The sequence below is a fragment of the Acanthopagrus latus genome, chromosome 22 (genome assembly GCF_904848185.1).
Source record: "Acanthopagrus latus isolate v.2019 chromosome 22, fAcaLat1.1, whole genome shotgun sequence".
Classification (NCBI taxonomy): Eukaryota; Metazoa; Chordata; class Actinopteri; order Spariformes; family Sparidae; genus Acanthopagrus; species Acanthopagrus latus.
Window position 1 is genome coordinate 19313812 of NC_051060.1, and position 23304 is coordinate 19337115.

The 23304-nt window shown below is 42.1% G+C and overlaps 1 protein-coding gene across 2 annotated transcripts in view; it reads right to left on the minus strand.

Annotated features, from left to right (window-relative positions):
• Positions 1-3782: 3782 nt before the first annotated feature.
• Positions 3783-23304, minus strand: part of nkain2 (sodium/potassium transporting ATPase interacting 2) — an 85916-nt gene continuing 66394 nt past the window's right edge. Inside the window, exons 5-7 of one of the 2 annotated variants that reach the window (XM_037086550.1) lie at positions 18900-18960; positions 11306-11387; positions 3783-7234 (exon numbers count right to left, since the gene is read on the minus strand). In XM_037086550.1, coding sequence (XP_036942445.1) covers positions 7225-7234; positions 11306-11387; positions 18900-18960 — 153 coding nt within the window. In that variant the 3' untranslated portion in view covers positions 3783-7224. Of the gene's footprint in view, positions 7235-11305; positions 11388-16770; positions 16916-18899; positions 18961-23304 lie in introns of those variants that run through there. The other variant, XR_005072526.1, reaches the window with a different exon arrangement.

The following is a 23304-nucleotide window of genomic DNA, read 5'->3' on the forward strand; positions in this document are numbered from 1 at the left end:
TTTTGCTCTGAAGCTCCAGAAATGTCTTGTGGAGTACGAAACATCAGCTGACTTTCCATCAGCATTGATGCAAGTAAGATAAAGACTGAATTTTTAATGTGTGGGTGCACTTACCCTTTAAGGTCCTGGTCATGCGAGGAGACCAAATCTAATTTTAAAGACCTGAACTGTTGCTTTGATTTGTTACATTATGGTGTTGATTGCGAACAGCAGCGTAGCAGCACTGACAAACTGTGCACACTGTAATGGGAGTGTGAGGAATTAGTTTTTGCCAGAGGGCAAAGTTGTTGCAAATTGGCTGCAGCGGTTTTGAGTACAGACGACTGTCTCATGCATAAAAACAACATCATCTGTGTTTATTGATGCTCCACATCATCTGATTTCATGGATGAGATGTGTCCAAGGTTTCACAGTGCAGTGCTGTCTACAGTTTGGAGCTGCACTGGCTGTTCCTCCACTTAAAAGCAGCCTTATGAATTATTTACATCATTTATTATCAATTTTGTTCAAGTATTCAGAAGCAACGACAGAACTGGGTCATTATACAATGCAAATTTGGTTTAAGAACTTACTTTTTTATTTCGTTGGACGGATATAATATGAGGAGGACAGAATGCACACAGCGAAACTCAAAGCAGTGTGGAAGATGTTTCTGCAGGTTTAAAATGTAAAGGATATGCCTGACAAAAAAAGAGTCTTGAATGAAGTTTTACTTGCTAACTTTTCAAGGTTCTTTCAACTACATCTCATCAGCGGAGGAAGAAGTATCGTACTCCACTGTGTCCGCGGAAGAAGACTGTGCAATGTGGTTCAAAGACTGAAAAAACCCTTAACTGCAGTTTAAACAGTCATCAAGTGAAAGGAGAGCAGAATGTCAAGCTAGGCGGTTCTCAATATTGCTGCTGTTGACAATACACCTTCTTTCACTGTGGACATTTTGTCTGGTCACATCAGGGAAAGTACAGGTGAAACACATTTTGTTAACGATAGCCGAGTTCCATCAAGTGTCCCAGTAAATCTCAGCGGACAAGCATGGACCCAGCAACAAGCTTCATCTCGATGTAATCCAATCAAGACCTTATTCGACGTCACGACCGACATTTTTCCTCTTGAACGGTGGGACAACGTAGAGCTGCTGTGTTCCAGGTTGCAATGTGACAAAATGTCGCATATTTGATAACATGTTAGCTGTGTTTTGGATATTTCTGAATTATTTTACACCTTTCCTGAGCTTGTCGCAATGACGCAATATCGTATCCAACAGCAACGTAAGCTAGAATGTGGCCGAATGTTCACATTAGCCGTCGTCTGACAGAAGCTGTTGTTTTGCCTTGAAATGCGGTCCGATGTTCCTCTGGATTAAACTATTTGTCGTCTTTACAGTTGCTAATTGATCAGGAAGCACCGAAATGGTAACAATTTGTCAGATATAACTACATTGATATGATTTGCACCCCAGAACACAGCAGAGTGGAAAAAGTCTTGCTTTGGTTGGTTTTTAAATTTAGAACTGCAGGCGTGGTGTTGTCTGACACAGCTGAAGGACCAGATTATGGACGCTTCACATCAACAAAACCTTTTTTTTTCAAACCTCCTGTTGGTGAGATAGTAATATTGATGCTTCGGGATTGTAGTTTGTGTTGGTCGCCACTGGTATGAAACCCAAAAATCTACTATCTTACCAACAGGAGAGAGGGGTGACACTAAATCCTTCAGTTTGAGTAGTCTTCATCTGCAAGGAAAGATGGAATTGAAGAAGTCATATGGTGCCGTTATCATAATTACTATTATATCATTACTCTTGGATGTGGTGATCATTGCAGGCTAGCTCCAGGCTACATACAGTTCTTTGAAAGGGTGTAGATCTTTTTACTTTTCATCGTGCTGCACACACATTTCTCACTTTTATATAAAATCCCCCCTTTAACCAGAATTAATTTAATTTTGAAAGGGAAAGTGACACTTGAACACATAAGAATGGAAGTAATTTGGATAGACACATTATTCGTTGGGCGCCGTTGGCAACAACTTTCAAATAAATCTAACTGGGGCGGCCGTAAAATGGGTTGTTAGTGCTGTTACAATTCCTCATTAATGCCATAGGGGTGTAAGCCATGCGGTAATTAGTTTGCTTGTCCTGGCTGTGCCCAATTGGTTTTAGTGGAGAAAGCCAACAATATTAAAAAGCCTTTTTACAAGTGCGAGTCTCGGCTTTGCTTCAAGGAGCCAGAAAAACCCAGCAGACACTTTCTGGAGTGTGCTGTTCCACATTAAACAGGTCAAACAAGCGGGGGGACGCTCTGCAGGCTGCAAATAACTACATGAAGCTACTTCCAACCTTGAGCATTTACTCTATCTTAAACTCAGCATAAAGAGGGATTTTCTTTCTAACTCAATAGGTGTTTAGCGCTAATTGGGTAGATGTTTCATGTTTTACTTAAACACAATTATTCTCAGGGATTTAAACACAGAATTTTGCTTTGAGCGCAAGACGAGGATGTAAGAAATCCACCCACTCCTCTCAGCTTACTGATTACCTGCGTATTTTCCTTGGCAAATGAACAATAGTGCTTCCTGGAAATGACTTCCTCTCTCTCTTTGTGTGTGTGTGTGTGTGTGTGTGTGTGTGTGTGTGTGTGTGTGTGTGTGTGTGTGTGTGCAAGTTAAGGAGGAACGGATGACTGGTCAGATGAGAGGTCTGAAATCAAAAGAGAAAGTGATCTGGGTTTTCGCCCTCAGTTGTCTTTTGGGATTCTGTTCCAACAGGTTCAGCTTCATTTCAATCATTTTCTGCAGGGCTCAAATACTGGAGTCAACATTACTAAATAAAATAACTCAATTTCAATTCACATTCAATTGCATAACGAAGCAGATGTTCATAATTTGAGGTCATGGAAAGTTCAAACAAATGTCTGAGTCAGAGAACAGACGACACTGGACAGACTTTCCTTCTCCACTGTCTACTTTATTCCCAGCTGTGTAGTTTATGTACAGTCAGTCACTTTGTGGGAAAGCCACCATGAAAAGAGAAGGAGTTAAACCAACATAGATGGTTCTGGTCAGTGGTGAACGGTGACAAGTCAACCCAGAGTCACGGAGAATATCCGGTTATTGTTTTTTCACTGGCAGTTGTGCAAACACTGAGTAATGTTCCTGTCATGCCATATTCCATCTACATTTACATGGGAGTGATTTCATGTTAATAGAAGATGATGTGTGGGAAGATATTTCTAAGACTCTCCACTCCTTACATGAAGAATCTGAGCTGTGGAGCACCTCAGGGTTTTATCCTCGGTCCTACACTTTTCTTGGTGGATCTGTTTATATTTATTCATATCATCTAATTATTGACATACATTTTGTGTGTGTGTGTCATTTACAGATTTGTTCATTTTTAATCTAATTGTTATTGTACCAGTGACAATAATTCAATACAGACTTAAGGGTCAAGATGTAAGAATTGGCCACCCATCAAATTCTTTCTCACAACAAATAGAGGGCAGTGTATCACCAGAGTAACCGCTAACTGCTGCTATATGTAGCTGCCTGTAGGTAGTGAGCTCAGTTAGCCATGCAAGCTAGCGGTTTTGGACTGGACGCTCGGAGCACTAAGTTGTGTGTGTGTCTGTGTTTACACAGCTAGCACAGGAGCTTTGGACCAGCACAGGTCAGGGCGAGCTGGTTAGCATGCTACATTATTCATATTCACTCACTGTTAGAAAAGAGTCATAAATACTCACGACAGAATGAAGAAGTTCTGTTTTAGGACAGATTGAGAGACAATAGCTTGACTGAATGTTTATTGACACCGACAACAAAATAACAGCTCCGACTTCTTCTGCTAATATTTACCGCTCTCTGTACAGATGTGCCTTCTTGCATCTACAGGCGAACGCTCTGTTGACTGTTCCAAAGTGAGAATGTGATCAAACGACCGTGAAGATAAAAGATAAATCCTGTCATTGTTATTACTTTTTAATATGTTATTAATGTTGTTATTGCTTTTTCATTAACAAAATCTCAGATGAGATCTTTAATTTCCTTGTGACTGATCCGGGTTGAAAGGTGTCGCTCTGCAGCCTCTGGGTTCAAGTGTTGTTCGAGTTCACCATGACACAGAAACGGCGTACTGCAGTACAAAGTCTAACACGCACGCACACACGCATACGCACACACACGGGAGTCACATTATACGTCCTAAATCCTTTCTGATTGCTTCAGTCTCACGTTATGTTCAATGTGTTGCATTTGTTAGGTAACACTGAACTGATCGACTCAATTAAAGGCAAATAAATACAAAAATAAATTAACTTTCAGTTCAAATAGCGTCATTTGCTAATGACAGGAGCGACTATCTTTTTTAATTAAGCTTCTAAATAATGGATGTGTGACCCTTTTTCACCACATTAGCTCCTGATTTGAATTTTGGAAAAAAAAAAGGGACTCTTTATCTGCAGTCGCTTTATTTACGGAAAAGCAGCGCGTGGTGTTGTTTGATAATTGAAGTATAAATGAATACTGTAAAGTTAATTATGCGCCCTGACAGAAGGGATCGTGGAAGAATTACAGACTATAGTGTGACTAATTTCTCTTTCCTCCTGTCCTCCTCTCGCTCGCTCATTTCCAAATACGCTGTACAATTAGAAGAAATAAAACATAGTAGTCCCACTTGTACACAACATCATACATTAGTAGTCAACTAGAAAAAACAGTAAACACGGCCACGTGATTAAAAAACGTCTAGAAGTTCAAAGTTACATTTCATCGTTTTACATTGTAGTAGCTATTTTTACTCCTTTACTCGGCAGACATTTCAGACTGTGTTATTTATAGAAAAAATCACAAAGTTTCACATTTAGGACTCTCTGGAGAGAGTTGAGGAGCATTCGACAAACCAAACAGTTCCCACTTTTAAGTAGCTAGTTAGTCACACGCAGCATGAGATTAAATACGCAACAGTTTGGGAAACGACTCATGCAAACACACAAAAATGTTGTTTTCCTCTCCTCCAGAGTGACCGTGAGCGGAGCCTCACGGGGGGCCAGCGGCTCTGAACGTAACCCACACAGTTATGTTACAAAACATATACTGCTGAAGATAACCGGCAGGCGGAGGGGAGGGAGGAGGAGGAAGGTGGACTTTGAGATCAGTTTGTTGAGGCGAAATAGTCGGTCATTCAGTCCATCCTTCAGTCAGTGTTTGCGCCCAGAAACGTACCTTGAAGGCCTCGAAACTTTTGGTCCACAAATGTGAACTGTTCAGTCACATTTTCCAGAAGGAATCGGTTTGATTTTTTTTCCGAGCAGATTAAAAAAACAAACAAAAAGAAAACCTGCTGACAGCCTGGAATGCAAATGTGATTTTCTTTCTATTTGTTCTTACACTGGAACCCAAGAAAAAGAACCTGAGAGCCATTATTTTGGTCCCAGTCTGCGGCTTATAGAAACCAGGCTCTACAGATATCCTCGTGGTGACACAGTTGGCACTTTCAACATTAAAATTCGAGCAGTGAGGTGCAGGGGAAGGAGGCGGGGGTATAATGTTTCGTCCTAGTTAGTCTGCAGGTGAGGGGTGTCGTCGAAGAATCAGCCTCTGTCGTTTCCATTCCCTCCAATCAAAACAATAATCAAACCGTCTAACTCAGATGCTTTGCTCCTGCTCGATGACAACAGTCATTTGTCTGCTTTTTGTCACCAAAAAAAAAGAGGAAAAAAAAGCCAATCTGGATGATATTCAGGCCACTCTGACTGTGATTGTCATTTTGTCATTTCTGTAAACGGCGTGTATTTTTCTCTTTATGTAAGCGTAGCCTGTGGACGATTCTTTTTCTTTTTTGGCTGCTGCTTGAACTATTTCTGTGGACGCTTCAGATAAGGCTGTTCTGGGAAGCCGTACTGGGATCACAGCAGGTTTTTTTTTTTAAAGCAAGAGAATAAGTTGCCGCGCTGAAAAGAAATGGGTGAGTATCAATGGAGGCTTGGCAATCGAGAGCTACAAAAAGACGAGAGGTGGAGGGGAAAACTGTTGACTGACCTCAATCCCTCTTTCGGCGGCTGTTTCTTCTTTGTCTCTATCTACCTCCGCCGGTCTGTCTCAGATGGAAGACAAAATATTTAGACGGGAAGAGACCAAAAGACACAGCGGGAACAAACCGCTCCCCTTTGTTTTAATATGGCAGAAAACACCCCACAGCCTGTTGGGATGCTGCAGCTAAAAATGTCACAGAGTCTCCTGTCTGTCTGTCTGTCCGGTGTTCAGTCTTTCTGTCTCGGCAGACTGAAATTCTATTGTAAACATTAAGATTCACATTAGTTGTAAAAAAAAAAGTTAATACATCTGTTATGTGTGTGAGTGCGTGTGTGTGTGCATGCTTGATGTATCCGAGCGTGTCTGTTTTCCTGTACACATGCACTGTATGAAGTGACAGTATGTTAATCTACACACCACACACTTGTTATTTAACATTCAATGTTTCCGACGTGACAACACTCCCTCCCCCCGAATGCACCAGAAAGTTGAAAAAGAAAAAAGTTGTGTGACATTCCTGTATCGGCAGTCGTGTTAGTAGATGCTTGATGGTTGGAAGTCCAGTGTCTTTATCTGTCAGGCACAAAGAGCTGAACGTTCCAGAGACGGATAAACTCTGTTGTGTACACGTTGAAGTGTCTCTTTGGTATCTGCACTCGAGAGCTGTTAGATACCACAACAAAAAACAGAGGCTCCATATTAACATCTGTCCTGAAGAGGGCCCCCCCCAGAAAGAAAAACGCATCAGCAATCCACCAATGAGCCGCGGCCTCTTTGGTTTTTCTTTTCACAATGCAGATACCCAACGGCACAAGAGGAAGCAAGCAAGTCACTGGCTCCTGATTGATCCCTCAGAGACACGAAAAAAAACAAAACAAAGAACAAAAACCTGTTGTAACTGGGGCTGGCTGTCACACATGTCCTGCAGTTACCGTGTTCAACCACAAGAGGCCAGCGTTTCACCAGGAACAGATCCAACTCCGTGAAAAACAACAGAGGGCAAAACCAGGCAAACAATCGGACCGAGTACTGGGGAGGGGAGGGAAGGAGATTGTAGGTTGAAAGTGTCTCAGTGTCTTCTGTATCCTGTCTGTCTGTGTCCTGGTTGTTGCTCATTAAAAGACAGTCGGAGTAGTAAAAGCAGGATGTTAAGCAGTGGTGACTGGTAAGGCAGCGCTCCTCGTGTAGCTCCTGGCTTTACTTTGACCTGGATGGAGAGGAGAGGAGAGGAGAGTGTCATTCAAAACAGTGACTGAATCCATTTTAATGGCTGTATAGATTTAAAGGTAAATGTTTATGTGAAGCTCCTAAAACTGCCACTGGTGAGTCATGAAAAGAAGGCATGTTGAGGGAGACCACATAAAGAACATTCAGTCTGCTGTCACACTGCACTGTGGAACAAAAATGATGTTTTATGTAACGCTGAAGCTACTTGAGAAGGTTGAGAACAGAAGATTAACAGGCTTATGATAAAATGCTGAGCGGTGCATTTGCTCAGTAGCGTCCTTGATAAAGAGATTCACTCGGGCAAATTAGCCCAACAACATAATGTTGCTTGATGAGGACATCAGAAGCGCTGCGTATTTTAGGAAAGAAAATAATGCTCGAGAGAGAGAGAGAGAGAGAGAGAGAGAGAGAGAGAGCTTATCGTCTGCACGCTGGCTGTGATATTTTCACCTAAAATATCAGGAAAAGAAAGAACACAGGCTCGCTGCTCGTTTGGTCTGGTGTGACCGGTAGCTTGTGGTCGCTAACGTTAGCAAATCTTTGGTCCAATTTGTTGTATAATGGACATTACTGAGTTAAATTCCAAGACTTTATGACCCTTCTCCACTTGTGTTACCTTATTATAGCGTAGAGAAGAAAAAATGGCAACCCCCACAGTGAAGAAGTACTCTGTTACAAGTCAAATAAAGGCATTCAAATCTTTAATTAAAGGTGCATTATGTAGTTTTGAAAAAAAAGCTATGATGTAATATTTACAATACTGATGAGGTAAATGCAAACTCTTAAATATTTATAATTTTCATAACTGAATAAACAAACTGTTCTCAGAGGGAAAATAAAGTCCCCAGCTAGAAAGGTGGCAGGGTCCGCCACATGTAAACAAAGTAAAACAGAGTGAAATTGTGTTGTCCTTGAAGGTCAGTGTGTTTATTCAGTTTATTCAGCCGTGAAAACAAAGAGAGCTTGTTGACAGCTGCTGTCGAGAATAAAGGCTCATTTGTGCTCAGCGTTAGATACACATATCGATACAGACGGACTCGTCTTCTTCGTACTTGCGCTGATTTTGTCTACATGTTTTCTGAAGCTTAGAGATGTGGACCAAAGGAGCAGCTCCCCCGGGAGTCAGGAGGGTGGGGTCAATGTGGGCGCCCTCTTGTGTTTGTATTGCTTTACATCCACACATGGAAGAATGTGAGCAGCGACTGTAATATTATTTGAAACAGAAGTATCTATTTTCTTATGTATTGGGATCATAAATTAGCTTAAAGTCTATGTGAATATAAGTTTACTTAATACATATTACATTTAAACTTCCTGCTTTAGCACAGATACCAATATACCACTAATGTCGGTATCCTGGATTCCTAAAGAAAAGGTTTAATTCATTTTTCCTATCAACAAAAGCTTTATACAGGGATAAAAACCTCCATGTGTTTCATGAACTGAACAGAACCGACCAGCTATGAGTGCAATCATGAGTGTAATCATGAGGCTGTAACAACTGATGCAGAAATAAAACACCACTTGTGGGAAACAAAAAAATGAATAAAGATGTTTGTGGCCGGCATCTGATTTTTTTTTTTTCCTCCCCTCTCTGTATTGTTATTATTATTTATAAACATTTTTTTAGGTCCGGCAGTGTTAGGGATTATGCTAAACTCTCTCTCTTACTCTCATTTGAATACACCCGGAGAAACACAGGCTTTTGGAGGTCAGCGATAAGTTGATCTGAGAGAGTTTTTGTTCTGGAAAGGGAGAGCGTATTTCTACAAAACTCTGGAGGCGGTAATTGTTGTTGTTGTGTTTTTTTTTTTTTTTTTGTAGTTGGTGAGTATCTGTGTGGGTGGCTGGTTGAAAGAGTGCCTTGGAAAGGGAGGGGAAGAGATTTCCATTGGGACGGTACAGCTGATGCTTCTTTATTGGTCCCTCTGGCCGGAGCTAATAAACACCAAAGCGACGGGACAACAGCTGGGGAACCATGATAGCATATTGACGACGATGTTGCGCGAGTGTATGCGTGCACTTACGTGTGTCTGTATGTGTGTATGTGTGTGTGTGTGTGTGTACATTAATGAGTGAGTGCAAGATGTCTATCAGCACATTTAGGTGTTTTCTGTGTGCAGCGTTTTGAGTGTGCGCGCTCGTACCTGCGTCCGTGTGTGCAGAGATATTTGCAGTCACGCTCCAGCTCTCGCGCGTGTGTTTGTGTGTGTGTAGCCATTATCTTGGGGGCCAATGATTTATGATCTGTGTTATGACTTCCACAAGGGACATATAAAACTACAGAATGGCCCTTTATTGCCTTTCTTCTTTGTTTAGCCCTACGTCTCATCCATCACTCGGTGTTTCCTTTCTGCCGCTGTCTCGCTCTCTCTCCTTCTCTCTATCTAGTGCTCTCTCGCCCATCTTGATCTCAATTTCTCCTTCTCGATCTCTCGCTCGGTCCGCCTGTACCCCTCTCTAATTTGCTCGGGCTCTTTTCTCTAATAAAAGCAGCCATTGATCACCTGTCCCCTGCGCATCAGTGGAATCACCATTATTGCGTATTGTTGTTTGTTACGGCGGTGTAGCTTTTGCTGTATTGCTTTTCTCGCTTTTCACTGGACGAAGTGAGACAGCGAGATTGATGCAGGGCTGTCTGAGCCGGGACTCAGACTCATTTTGTGTTATCCTTTCGGCTCTCCCCACTAAGAACAGCTGAAAGTGTTCCATGAAACTGGAATCTACGGTTTCAGACTCAGGAAATCACCATTACAAACTAGAATCCGTCCCACAGATAGGAAATAAAAGCTTTAAAAAAAACAAAAAAACAAACAACAATTCTCAGGAGGATGCTGTTTTCAGTCAATGTGGGCAAAACACCTAATTATGAAACACAGCTTCAGCGAAAAAGCCATCAAGGATACAGCGAACAGTGGTAACTGATGAGACCTTGTGCTGATAAATGATAAGCTCTTATGCTGATACAGCGAGAACGTGCTTATATCATCCACACTGCACAAAACTCTTGATGTCAAAGGCAGATGAATACTTGTCTCTAAACATGGTGCTCTGTTGATGAGAGGGGGTTAGGGAAAAAATTACCATTAGCACTCATCTTGTCATGTTGGTATCTGTCTGTTACATGGGACTGTCTGTATCCATGACAACAGCTGTCTCACTTCACTTGTCACTGGCTAGCTAGCTTGCTATCACGGACAACTGAAGAGAGGCATTCAATTTTAGGTTTGATAAGTCAGAGGCATTATCGTGTTGGTGTTGGTGGAGGAGAGGGTGCATACCCAAATATACTGACATGGGTAATTTAAAGTTAACTGGCTAACATCTGAGTTAGCTTCTCCAACAGGCTAAAAATGGTGTTAATATCTCCGACAACTAATATCAGTGTGAGCTTCTCCAACAGGCTAATATTGATGATAGCTTAGCAAACTTGCTAAGCTTGGTGTTTTCTCCAACAGACTAACATTGGTTTCAGCTTCTCCAACAGGCTAAAACCTGTGTTGGCTTCTGAAACAGGCTAACATCAACGATCCCCCCTCCCATACAGGCTAACATCAGTCTTAGCTTCTCTAACAGGCTAACATAGATTTTAGCTTTTCTAACCGGCGAACATCAGTGTTAGCTTTGTGTTAATGTCTCCAACAGGCAAATGTTGGTGTTCTCCACCAGAATAACATCAGTTTTAGTTTCTCCAACAGGATAACAACGATGCTAGCTTCTCCACTGAGGTAAAACTGATTTAAGCTTCTCCACCAGGATCGCATTTTGATGCTATCATCCCAACATAGCATTCCTAACTTATGACATTCTTCAGTAAGGATGGTTCTGTAATAGTTCATCCCTATTTTAAGATAATATATGATGTTTTACTGAATGCTTTTATGATTCTGCGATACCAAATCTCTGATATGTCCCCATATATGTCTGATATGCTATTTTACGCACATATTTAAGACTCATGTTGTGGGTGTGTGATTAAAACATAATCAAAGTGTTTCAAAAAGGTATTTGTGGGCAGATATGCGGTTGAAGTGAGTGTAAATATACTTACATGTACATGGGCTGTAGTTGAAGGTGGGAGGTCTTCTGAGGCCCCTGGTAACCGTACGAGTCGAACCCTCCTATAAAGTCAACTGCACAAAAAACAACACCAATTAGAGGGAAGTGTGTGCCTTGTGGTTATCAGCTGGGAACCTCCCACCACAAATGATTCATTGCATTAGGCCTCCTACACCTACCGAGGTCTCAACAGGACATTTTGTACCAGAAACACCACTTCTACCGCTGCTGCTCTCACAGCGAATCAGGGTAGGGAAATGCTTCGTGTGAAAATTTTACCTCAACCTATATAAAAACTCTGTGATGCAATTCTAATTCTATTTGGGGGGGGGAGGGGGGGGCGACGAAGACTTATGCGGTGATATATATTTATGCCTTGAGAATACTCTCGGATCCTAAATTATCTAGGATAGCTCCACAGATTCCCGGGCTGTGGAGCTGCCAGCAGGTGGTTGCTTCCCTCAGACTCAGGCAGCGAGCCTGGACTTCTGAAGAGAGGAGGCCATGATATATATATTTTTTTACTTTGATGTTGCAGAGCTCATAAAAGGCTGCTTCCTCACCTTGATCAGCAGCATACTTTCTTATTTATTCAGTATGATTTCATAACATCAAGTACAATGTGGAAGTTGCAGCTGTCACTGCGAGATAAAAGTGGCTGTAAGTGTACCTAAAGCCGGCAATGAGCAGGGAGAGGAGTCCAAACCAGCATCAAACGCAGTCGGGTAATTTGATTCCCAACAAATGCACTGATTTCGCTGACTTGTTTGTGGATGCCTATCAAAAAAAAAAATCTAGTTGACTAAACAGTGAATGAATATGCATGGAGCCGTTATGTATTCATATCTTTACATCGCATGTTGTGTTGAGCGGATGTAATGCTGGAGCTGTATGTCGAATTCACACTTAAAACCAAAAAATTGGCAGCAAATCAGCAGAATAATCGCTGACTGACCGCTAACTGTAGCTACCGTTAGCTCGTTAGCGATTACACCTCTGACACTGGATTTTTCTTTGCGTTCTGTCGGCAGTTTTAGTTAAACTTTGAATGATTCAACTAAAATTCTTTTGTAAAATACGCTTGCTTGCTTTCGTGAGATCAGTACCACTCTCATGTCTAAATATGTAACAACAGTCGGTTAGCTTAGCATAGCGTAAAGGCTAGAGGGGGGGGGGGGGCTAACAGCTAGCCTGGCTCCATCATCCAAATATTTATAGTGGCCCCCCCCAGCTAAGGTAAGATAAGATATATAAGATATAAAAGCTGTAAGGTAGATTTTTGGGAGTATGTATGAGGAAAACCCCAGAGCCCTGCCTTATATTGAGTTTGTTTCATTCTTACAAAATAACAAAATAATCTCAATTTAAATGTAGTTTTGTTCTGTTTTGCATAAGTATGCCTTTGCTTTCAACATGTTACTCGCCTTATAACCACAAATTAATTTTTACATTTCTGTTCACGTACAGACTGAACAAGCCGGATACAACAAACATGAGTGACGTTTAGAGGAGCTAGTCGGAGGATTTAAACGAAACCAGGCGGCTCTTTCCTGTGTTTCCTGTCTTGATGATAAGCTAAGCTAATCAGCTGCATGTGTAGCGACTTCAGTGTCACTGAACAGAATTGAGAGTGGTATCTACTTATCTGGCTGTAGGTATGAAAGATAATAAGCATATTTCCCCCTAAATATAATAATACTGGTGTGTTCACAAAATGCATGAATGCATGAAATGCATGAAATCCAATTATGCATGAAAATGATTTGTTCAGTTTGTGTCTCCGGGTCAAGGTATCCGTCCTCACACGCCTTTCTTGTTCTGTTAATTCTTCTGAGGTTATGTAAAAATTCAAATCAGCACATCTTAGCTGTGAGTTCTCACACGTCCCCTTTAATCCTCTTAACACATTCATGTGAAATTTTTGGATTTCGCCACACAACGGGACAACAGATGATCTTCTTTGTCTGTCAGCAGTCTGCCTGAACCGCTGCAAGACTGTGATATTTTGAGATCATTCCGCTCATTACGGTTGTTCCGCGCAGACAATGCACAGCCACTGCCGGCGCTCGACGTACTGCTCCTTTGTGCAGAGCCTTTTGTGGAGGAATGGCCCGGTGCGAGCGGTAAGGGCTTCCTGCTGATTCATGCTGCAGTCAAATAGTCTCAGCAGAGTTTTCTGCAACGCTCGACCCCTTCGAACACGAGAGGAAATGGAGCCTCTAACCTTGTCGGTGTGCTGCTTATCAAACTGGAGCAGCCCGATTAGAAAAAAAAAAAAAATTCTGATCTGTCGTTCATGAGGGCCGAGGATTTGTCCCGTTGGCGAAGATGGAACATGAGCGAATGTCTCCAGAAACCACAAAATGTAGTCTGACAAAAGCAGCAAACAGATTTCCTGTTTTTTAAAGCTTCGATTATTTAAAATTATTGCAGCATTTAATTATTCTCCAGTTGTGAATACTCATTATTATTGTCGAACGTAATGATTAATAGCTGCGTGTCTGTACGCATGTTGTTCATGTGTGTGATAAGAATCTGACACATTTGAGTCGCTGCGAGACAGATAGGACAGACCATTATGATTAATCTCCCGCACACAGACTCAACCACACACACAGACATCCAACACACACACATACACACATTCGCTAACACACGCACAGCATAATTATCAGAGTAATTAGCTTTCTCAGCAACTCAGAATCTTCATAGGTCCTCAATGAGTATTAGCTTCTTCACCCATGGCACATTTCTCCAACAAAGCTCCCTGATTATTGTTTAGTCTCCCAGACTGCATTATCGCGCGGCGCCTTCCGCAGCCACGCTCAGGAGCCAAGACTCGGAAAACTCGAAGATTACAGTGAATCGCAAAATTATTACAGGGGGAAATTATCTTCCTCGTCGCGTGAAAATGATGCCTGTGACACGGTGCCACCCGTTGCCTACTCATTCATTAAGCTTTAATAGTGGCCCGAAACCTCAATTTTGAATCCTGATTCCGTCTTGATAGCATTCGTCTCTTGAGAAAACTTGGTGCGGCTCACAATTAAGCGCTCTTTGTTTTCGGTTTGTATGTTTTCCCCCATGTTTGTGCCCTTGTTTCCTCCCACGGTCCAAACACATTAGATGTAGGTGAACTGGAAATTGCCCCCAGGTGTGAACGTGAGCACGAGCGTGTTTGTCTACATGTGTTAGCCCCGTGACAGACTGGTCACATGTCAGGTGTGTAACACGCCTCTGCTAGGCTGCAGCTCCCAAACAGCTTGCGGAGGAATAGATGGTTAGCCGGCGATGCATGGCGGTGAAACATGTCCAAATTTGTTAAAGCCCCTGGAAGCTTCACTCCTAATTATTAGTATCTCTTTCTAACATTAAATATTCACAACTAAATAAGACACAATTAAAACCAAAGTGTTTGTGGTTATTATTTATGAAGAGTTTAATACTCTAAAGCTCAGCTTATCTGCTTAATCAGGGCTGTGAGGGTATTGTCTGATCAGACATTAGCTGACAGTGCTGACTACTTGAGTCAACGACCACACAACTGTCATTAAAGTGACTAACAGTTGACAGAACAGCCACTAACACCAGCTAACATCTGGCTTTTGTCTGCTAGGTGAATCAGTAGAATCGCCCTTCACTCCCATGTCGAATGACTCTGCAGTATTTAGGGGTGTTCATCGGCTCAGCAACACTCTGTGTGACAGAATCACACCTGGGTGGGCATCGTCATTTTTGACCCCTTTTTCAGGTGCCATTACCACACAGTTTTAAGCGTCTCCGTTCAAACAGAGCTTGAGCATCGTCAGCACTATGTTTGAAAAAGTGATGAAGTAAAACCTGAACCTTGTCAGCTGTCGGATCGGTAATGCACATATGCAACTCTTAACAGAGATGGTTTCTCTTGTGACGCGTCTTTGAGTATTTTGAACGTGATGTTTCACTCCGCAGCTACTACTTGTGAGACAGAGCATGTGCAAGCAGGAAGCAGTAGCAGCAGGATTTTGGGCGGAGCACGAAGCGTTGCCTCATCTCTGAAGTCCAAAGCATGCTCGACCCAGAATGCATCTACGTGTAACTTGTGTGTAATGTGAAAATGTGGTTTTGGCCGCTCAGTTATTTGGTACCTAATTTGCTAAAATTAATATACAAAGCAGATTTATTTTTTAATTTTTTTTGGGAGAAAGTGAGTAATCTAAGTGGAGAGCAGAGCGACAATGAACAGAACAGCCTGCAGCGAGCGTCTGTTGTGAGATCATCTTGTACTGAACCCACTTAAAACCAGCCAGAAAAATACCAGAATTTTGCACGTGAAATAACCAAAACTGCTCTGACTTTGGTCGACGAGAGTTTCATGAAGCAGAACTCCATCACACATAGAAAAAAATAACGTTTTTTTATGGCCTTTAAAGACAAAACTGATTGATGAAGGCTCCAATTTTAAGTTTTTTAATAAGATTGCAGTTGCCTCAGTGAAGATAGGAACGATTTAATATGTAAATGTCCTAAACAGCATTACACTCGGGCTCCTCTCTCATCTGAAGTCGTTGCTTAGTTCCAGCAAACTCTCTCCCAGGGTGCAAGACGAGCAGGAATGTGCAGCGCCGAGAGCCGAGGGCCAAAATACAACAGTTAAGCAAAGGCCAAATAATAACTGTTAGACATTAATTATTCAGACATGGAACAAGTGGCATTTTAGGCTTCCTGTCATCACAAAGCTTATTAAAATGGAGAGTTGAAAAAAAAAATTCGCCTTTCAAAAAATAACCCCTGAAACTCAATTACACCCTGTGGAAGTGGGAGAACAACACTGTTACATCACTCTTCACTCTACAATGCTGCTGATTTAATATTTATCCGCGGCCTCATTGAGAACAGGGGGTCGTCACATGAAGAGGCGTCACAAACAGAAGCTGGTCTCACAAGTTTTCACAGCAGATGGAAATCATTTACCCCCGTCAATCTCAATCCCCGATCCTGCTCGGGGCAGCGAAGGGAAGCAGGAAAACGTGCCTCCTCTCAGCGCTTCAAAACTATTTCCACTGATCTGGCCTGCATTTATTACCTATCAATATTTATGTGTAAGCAAACAGCATCCTCAATTCAGTGTTGAATAAGACATGCTTGGGTATCGATCTGCCTGCAGAAACGTCCTGCGTCCGGTTTAATGGAATAACTAAACTGATGGCCTCAGGTAAATGGGCTCATTCGAGTTAATGCGCTCGGACACGTGCTGCATTCAAAACACAACGGAATTAACGTGATGATGCGCCTCACTCTGCTCTTCTGCTACTTGTATCTCACTTCAAATGGGAAATTAATTTTGAACGCTCAATAAATGATTCGCCAGCGTCGGCTTTCACTGGAGAACATTCGCACTTCACAAATTCCACGGTTGCGTTGATGAATTGATAAAAGGCTGAAGAAAGAGATGATGTACGGCTGTTCTTTCCCTGCCTCTGATGACTGTTTCCTGGTGATGGTGGTAGAAAGTGGTAAGCAAGCAGGAGAGACGCACGAACGACGGGCAGCTCTGATCTTGCCGGCATCTGTGTAGCTCTCCTCGTCCTTCACACCCTCTCGATTCTTTCTCCGAGTGTTACTGTAAATGAATGAGGCGCCGGTTGATGGAGGCTACAAATTTTACTTTGAGTTCTATGTGAGGGTCAGTAAAAAAAAAAAAAAAAAAAGCCCTCAGTCTGCAATGGCTCCATTCAAACCCTTCTGCTTCGTTTCGACAAAAGTGAACAAGAGGAACGAAGGAAAGGAGAGTAACCAGCCAAAACTATCTTTACAAAATTCAACTACAATCAGCGCCTCACTGTTTGATGCCCCTGCACAGTTGTTATCCTGTTTTATTGCGTTGAGCATTTTCTGCTGAATATAACGATGAAGTAGACCTTTGACCTTTTGGATATAAAATGCCATTACTTAATCATTTTATTCTATTAGTCATCATACAAAATGTCTGAGTAATGGCCAAAATGGTGTCAATGAGGTCAGAGTTACCTTGACCTTTATCCATTAACCACCACATTTAAACAGTTCATCCAGTGGACTTTCTGTACCAAATTTGAATAAAATCCCCTCGAGGCCTTCCTGAGATATCTTGTTCACAGGAATAGCTGCTGCCGGCACTGAGTCATAAAATCTCAATTGCTAACTGGTCAACAGCGATTTTTGTCAAGCTGTGGACATGTTGAAGCTGTGTGCGTGGGGCTGTCTTAAGACTCAGACTGGACAGTTAAATAGCAGAATTATATGAAATTAATAAAACAATTGTAAGCACGTTCTGTTAAGTGGTTGGTTTGTGGGGTTACAGGTTATATTACTGTGAAACAGTCCTCCTCTCAACAAGCACATCCACTGTGTTGTGCTCTAACAATAACCCTGATCTTACCCTTTCTCTGCCTTTCTTGGAGCTGTATTGTAGGCAACTTGTGTTTCAGTTTCTTGAAGACTTTTCACCTCAGAGCTCACAGGTGTCCTTAGCGACTCTCTGAGGACACTCCCACACAGAGTTTAAACGCCTGCAACTCCCCTCCAGTTAGTTAGAACTGAAGGAGCCTCTTTGATGAGAGGTGAAACGTCTTAAAGAAAGTGAGACACGTCCAGTTGGCTATGACACAGCGCCTGGATTCACGGCCTGGATGACTGAGAGCCTTCATCAACATCTTTCTCTGCCTTCAACTGGCTTACTCAGATATTCTTACCACACTCCTAACCAGTCATCACTCCTCATGCCTAAACCTAACCAACCCAACGAACAATGGCAACAGGAACTAGCCAATCAGTGGCACAGTAGGGCAGGTCACACCTCTATCATAATAGGAATTCAAATTTTTAGATTTGGGGAAGTTTACACTCCCAAAAGACAGACAACGTTGACCCCCGAGACAACGTTACCTGAGACACACGAGTTAGTGCTCATCTTTAAAACATCTTCTTGTATAACGTTATATGTGAAAACACACAGTTTGACAGGGCAACGTCAGGACTAGATACCAGTCTGATTTTACATTTGTCCATGTCATTCGTACAATACTGAGACAACTAGTTCTACACAGCAATGTGCGACTGACGTTGCTTCTTTATTTCTATGTCCTCCATATGGATCATCGACGGGTTAGGATGCTTTTTCCTGTTATCATACTAATCTTATATGTAGATATCAAGTTTATATTTAAGGGCTCTCAGTTTAAAACAATGAAAAAGTCATCCACAGATGGTGTTCAACCAAATCTTTGTGCTAACATTAGCTTGATTAGCTAACCAGCAACAGCCGATTACAAGTGGTAGCGACATTTGTCAACGGTGGTTAGCAATGAGACGCCTGCTTTTGTATACTCTTTCTGAAATCAAAGGCCCATTGTTTCATAAAAATGCTTTTTTTTTTACTGCATACTAGCTGGAATAGAAAGCCTGACAGGCAAAGCAACAAAGGGCACTTTAGCAAACAGTGGATTGATTGAGAAAATTTGACTTTTACCAAAGGATGAATACAAACATCTACTTTTTAATGGCTTTCTTTTTTTGACCTGCTGTAAAATGTGTGTGTGCATGCACGTGTTTGACTTTGTACTTACAGCTATCCTCTTCTTCTGAAATGAGCTTGACCACATAGCAGGCGTAGATAAAACCCATCAGCTAGAGAGAAGGAGAGCAAGAGAAACAGAAGGATTAGTCTTTAGACTAGATAGATAGAGAGATAGATAGACAGATAGATAGATAGATAGATAGATAGATAGATAGATAGATAGATAGATAGATAGATAGATAGATAGATAGATAGATAGACAGACAGACAGAGAAAGCATGGGCACTGAACAGATAGTTGGAACAGACAGAGGAAACAGGTGTTGGTGTAAGTGGAGCAGAACAGCACTGTGGTATTTTGCTCCAAAATAGAGCACTTGAATCAATGGACACACACACTCTCACACTCACACACACACAAACACACACACACTGAATGTCAGGCATCTTCAATGACATCCACAAGGTCAGCCTGAAGGTAAACGATTTCAGAGGTGTACGGACACTGTTTTAATACACATTTTCAAACCCCTTTCAACTATATAAGAAATAAATTGTTGCACCATTGTCTCCATTATGGCGCTGAGGGTTAACATTATAAGATTGTGATCGGTGAAATTGAATTTTCAGCTCCCTCCGCTGCTTTGCTATTACAATGTCAGGGTAGATAGTTCCATATTTGTTGCTATCGTCGAAATGAACAGCTCACAGCAGCTTGGCTGTGTCGTGGCGACCTGGATGTGAGCCTTGCATTGTTCTCCCTCATGGTCTCACCTCTGTTTGAAGCCATTCACAAACCTAAAAAAAAAAAAAAAAAAAAAAAAATGACGGCTGCATGTTGAATGATCAAAAAAGGGTGGCACCATGCTGTGTTTTTGTGTGCTGTCACAAAAAAAGCATTAAGCTCGCTCCCTCTGTGTGTCCGTGCAGTGTTTAAACGGCGACATAGCAGTCCACACAAGCTGAACACCTTTGCTCCCCGATCCGCTCCCCTATTGGATATCTGTTTCCAAGGCGACCTGCAGGCGGTGGCTGATTGGACCGAGGATGCAGAAAGGTGTGCTCAATGGAAGGTCGGCTTTTTTAGTGGCCCTGTTACCCCCGCGATGATGGAGGAGGAAGGAGAGATGGAGAGGAATGATGCGGGCAGACAGTGATGGAGGCATATGTGTTTATATGAGGCATTCAACTAACATATTATCCTGAATAAAGAGCACTTATTGTCCAAATAAGGCTTTAAGTAGAGGAGAAATGACATTGACCCGGCTGGTATTCTATTGACTACATGGACACGAGCCAACACACACACACACACACACACACATACACACACACACACACACACACACACACACACACCACCGTACACAAGCACGTAAACACACAGTGAGCTCCAAATGTGAGCAACTACATTTGAGATTCAGTGTAAATCTCAAGGTCTCGACCTCATTTAGTCTAAATAATGTTCAGTTCCCGAAGCGCCTCTCTCCCCACTCCTGTTCTCGTACTTTCTTCCTCTCTCACCCTCTCTCACCCCCTCTCTCTTCTTCCACAATCAGCGCTTCCTTCCTTTCCTTTATTTCTCCTCTATCCTCCTCCTCCCCCTACGTCTCTGACAAGTAGATGAGGCACAGAAATATAGTGTTTTTGCTCAGTGGGGGGATGAATCCACTTAAAGCTCAGCCAAATACTGGAACTAGAAGTCGCTGCCAGTATCAGCGAGGGGATCACTGGTGATGAGAAAATCAATTTGGATAACACAGGAGGCTTTATGTATCGGGGATGCCCTGAAAAATTACCAGCGCTCAAAGTTGATGATAAACTTTGCTGGCTGCAGAATCTTTGATGTCACCGCCGCTGACAGGAGTTCACAAGATACCTTTATTTTGGAAGATTAATATGACCCCCGCCACCTCCCGTCCGCACGGCTAAAATGATTTATTATTGCAGAAATTTTAATGTTAAGAAGTCAAACTGTTGTTTAAAAAGCTTTCAAGAGTTTGGGCGAGCTTTCTGTCACATGCAATAATATCCAAACCGACGCCTGTTCTGTCTTCCGCAGGCCCATTGCCTCTGAAAATGACTTTCTGGGTCGCAGTTTTTGTTAGTGCCACTGAACAGGGGGCGAGAGCCGTGCCGCCTAGCAATTGGGAGCATTACATCTGCTGTGACAGAGTGCGTTTCTCTGCACATCAATATCCTGTTAATATTCTGCATGCTCTAGTATTTGGTTGTGGTGTTGCTGCATGTAAACATAATATCCTGTTTACAATGAGTCTGATTATATCTTGTCAAGATGTGAAGAAACCCGAATAAGATAGCAGGGCTGCACTGATGCGAGCCGCGGGGTTGTGACGTGAATGTGCCTTATCTTGTTTGTTGCTGGAGCTCTGGGTTTGAGTGGGTATGTAATTGGACTAGCCTGTTAAATGTAAACTGAAGTGCTCCATGTTTTGAATCTTGCAGGGCTAAAATGTTCTCCAGTAAATATAAAGGTGAGTGTCATGAACAGATGTTTATAGACTAAGATTAAGATGAAACAAAACAACTCAACAACCATCCACATGTTGTTTTTTTTTCCTTTCTTTTTTTGGTCCACCGTAGAATTTTCAGAGTGACTCACACAGTGAAGCTCACATCAATTATTGTATTCCCACATGAGAAATAACAAAGCTAATATGGAGAAATTTTACTGACAGTTATGTTTGGGGAAAAAAAACAGTTGACTTAATTATAATCATGTATCCATTTGTTTATTGGCTGGTTGGGAGGTTCGTTAGTTGGTTGGTAAGCTGGATAGTCAGTTGGTTGATTGGTGAGTGAGTCATTTTGTTTGTTGGCTGTATACTTGGTCAGTCTGTTAACTAGTTAGTTAATTGGTTGGTTGGTTAGTTAATTATTAGTTAGTTGGCTGACTGGACCATTGATTGGTTGGCTGGATAGTTGGTTGGCTGGTTGGTTAGCTGACTGGTTTATTATTTGATGGTTGGTTCGTCTGCAGGAATACACAAAACTTAGTAAACTACTTAACAGATTTCCACAAAACTTTGATGGGGGTTGGGTCTCGGCCCAGAATAGACCCCATTAATCTTTGGTACCGGTCGTGAAATGGGGACAGGTCCAGGAATGAGTGAGTGAGTACAAAAGGGACTGTTGTCGGAGCGATGCACTGTATTGAGTGATAGCTCCAACTGCATTTCTCTCTGTTTTAACTGTTGACAAGGTGTCAGGACAGTTTTGGAAAGAGGGGACAATGAAGGGATGTTTGTGGGTGAAGACTTGGTTTTAAGGTGAAGGTTAGGGTTGAGGTTAGGCACTATGTTCTGCTGGTTAAGGGTAGGGTAAGTGGCAGGGGAATGCAATATGTCATTGAGGATCTTCATAATGGCAAACACTTGTGTGTCAGATAAAAAGGAGATGACGTATTTAAGCATTTCCCTTGTACCTCTTTGTTTCTTTCAACATTTCCTCCCTGGTTTGCAGCTTCTGTCTGCATTTAGATCGACTGAATTAAAGCCAGCCAGGTTTCTCAGACAGACACTGATCCACTTTGTCTGTGGATCAGGGTTACCTAGTTACCGCAGCAAACCGAATGATGACGAGTGAAAATGGAAATGGAAATTGCACCACTTCAGCATGAACAGGCTCCCTGCTGCCCTGATCAGCCTGACAAGCAATAACTTGCACAACTTCACCAGTGCACCCCACAGAGGCATGGAGCTTCCATATAAAATGGTTTTTATGTGCTTGGTGAAGGACTTACCCAGGAGGCAGGGGGACAGTCTTCATCCCATTTCTTAAACATGCTGTGCAGCAGGTGCTTGTTGCCATGGTAAACAATATAGGAAGCTTAGCATGAGCAAGTCAACAAAATGTAATGGCGTGATATTAAGGCAGGGAAAGGTGATGGTGTTGGTAAAAGACTGTCAAATGTTCTTGACATTTTCCCCTTCAGAGCTTGAACTGAATGTTCTAAACAACTGTTTTACCCTTTTGGTTTTCAGCATGCAGCATTTGCTAATATGTCAACAGTTTTGCAGATATTTCATCATAAACTAAACAAGAATTTTTCTACCTGGCGATGACCCTGCATGGAAAGTTCCAGAATCACCAAAGTGATTACATTTCATCCTGAGTGGGATACTGATGCCTCTGACACATTTATTTAAAGGTAAGAGGTAACAGCCTTTGAGACATTTCCCTCAAAACCACAAATGTGAACCTCATGGCGTATCTATACAAATATTGGGGGATCACTACTGTCTACATATCTGAGGACCATGAATATCTGTACTGGGTTTAACAGCATCTGTCCAGTAGATGTTGATTTATTTCAGTCAGAACCAAAGTGGTGGAACAAAGACCAGCCACACAGAGATACTGACAGATGGTTATATCCTAATAAGATGGCTGTGTGTGCTGTTACCTTTGATAGAAAATCAATCAGTGTAATAA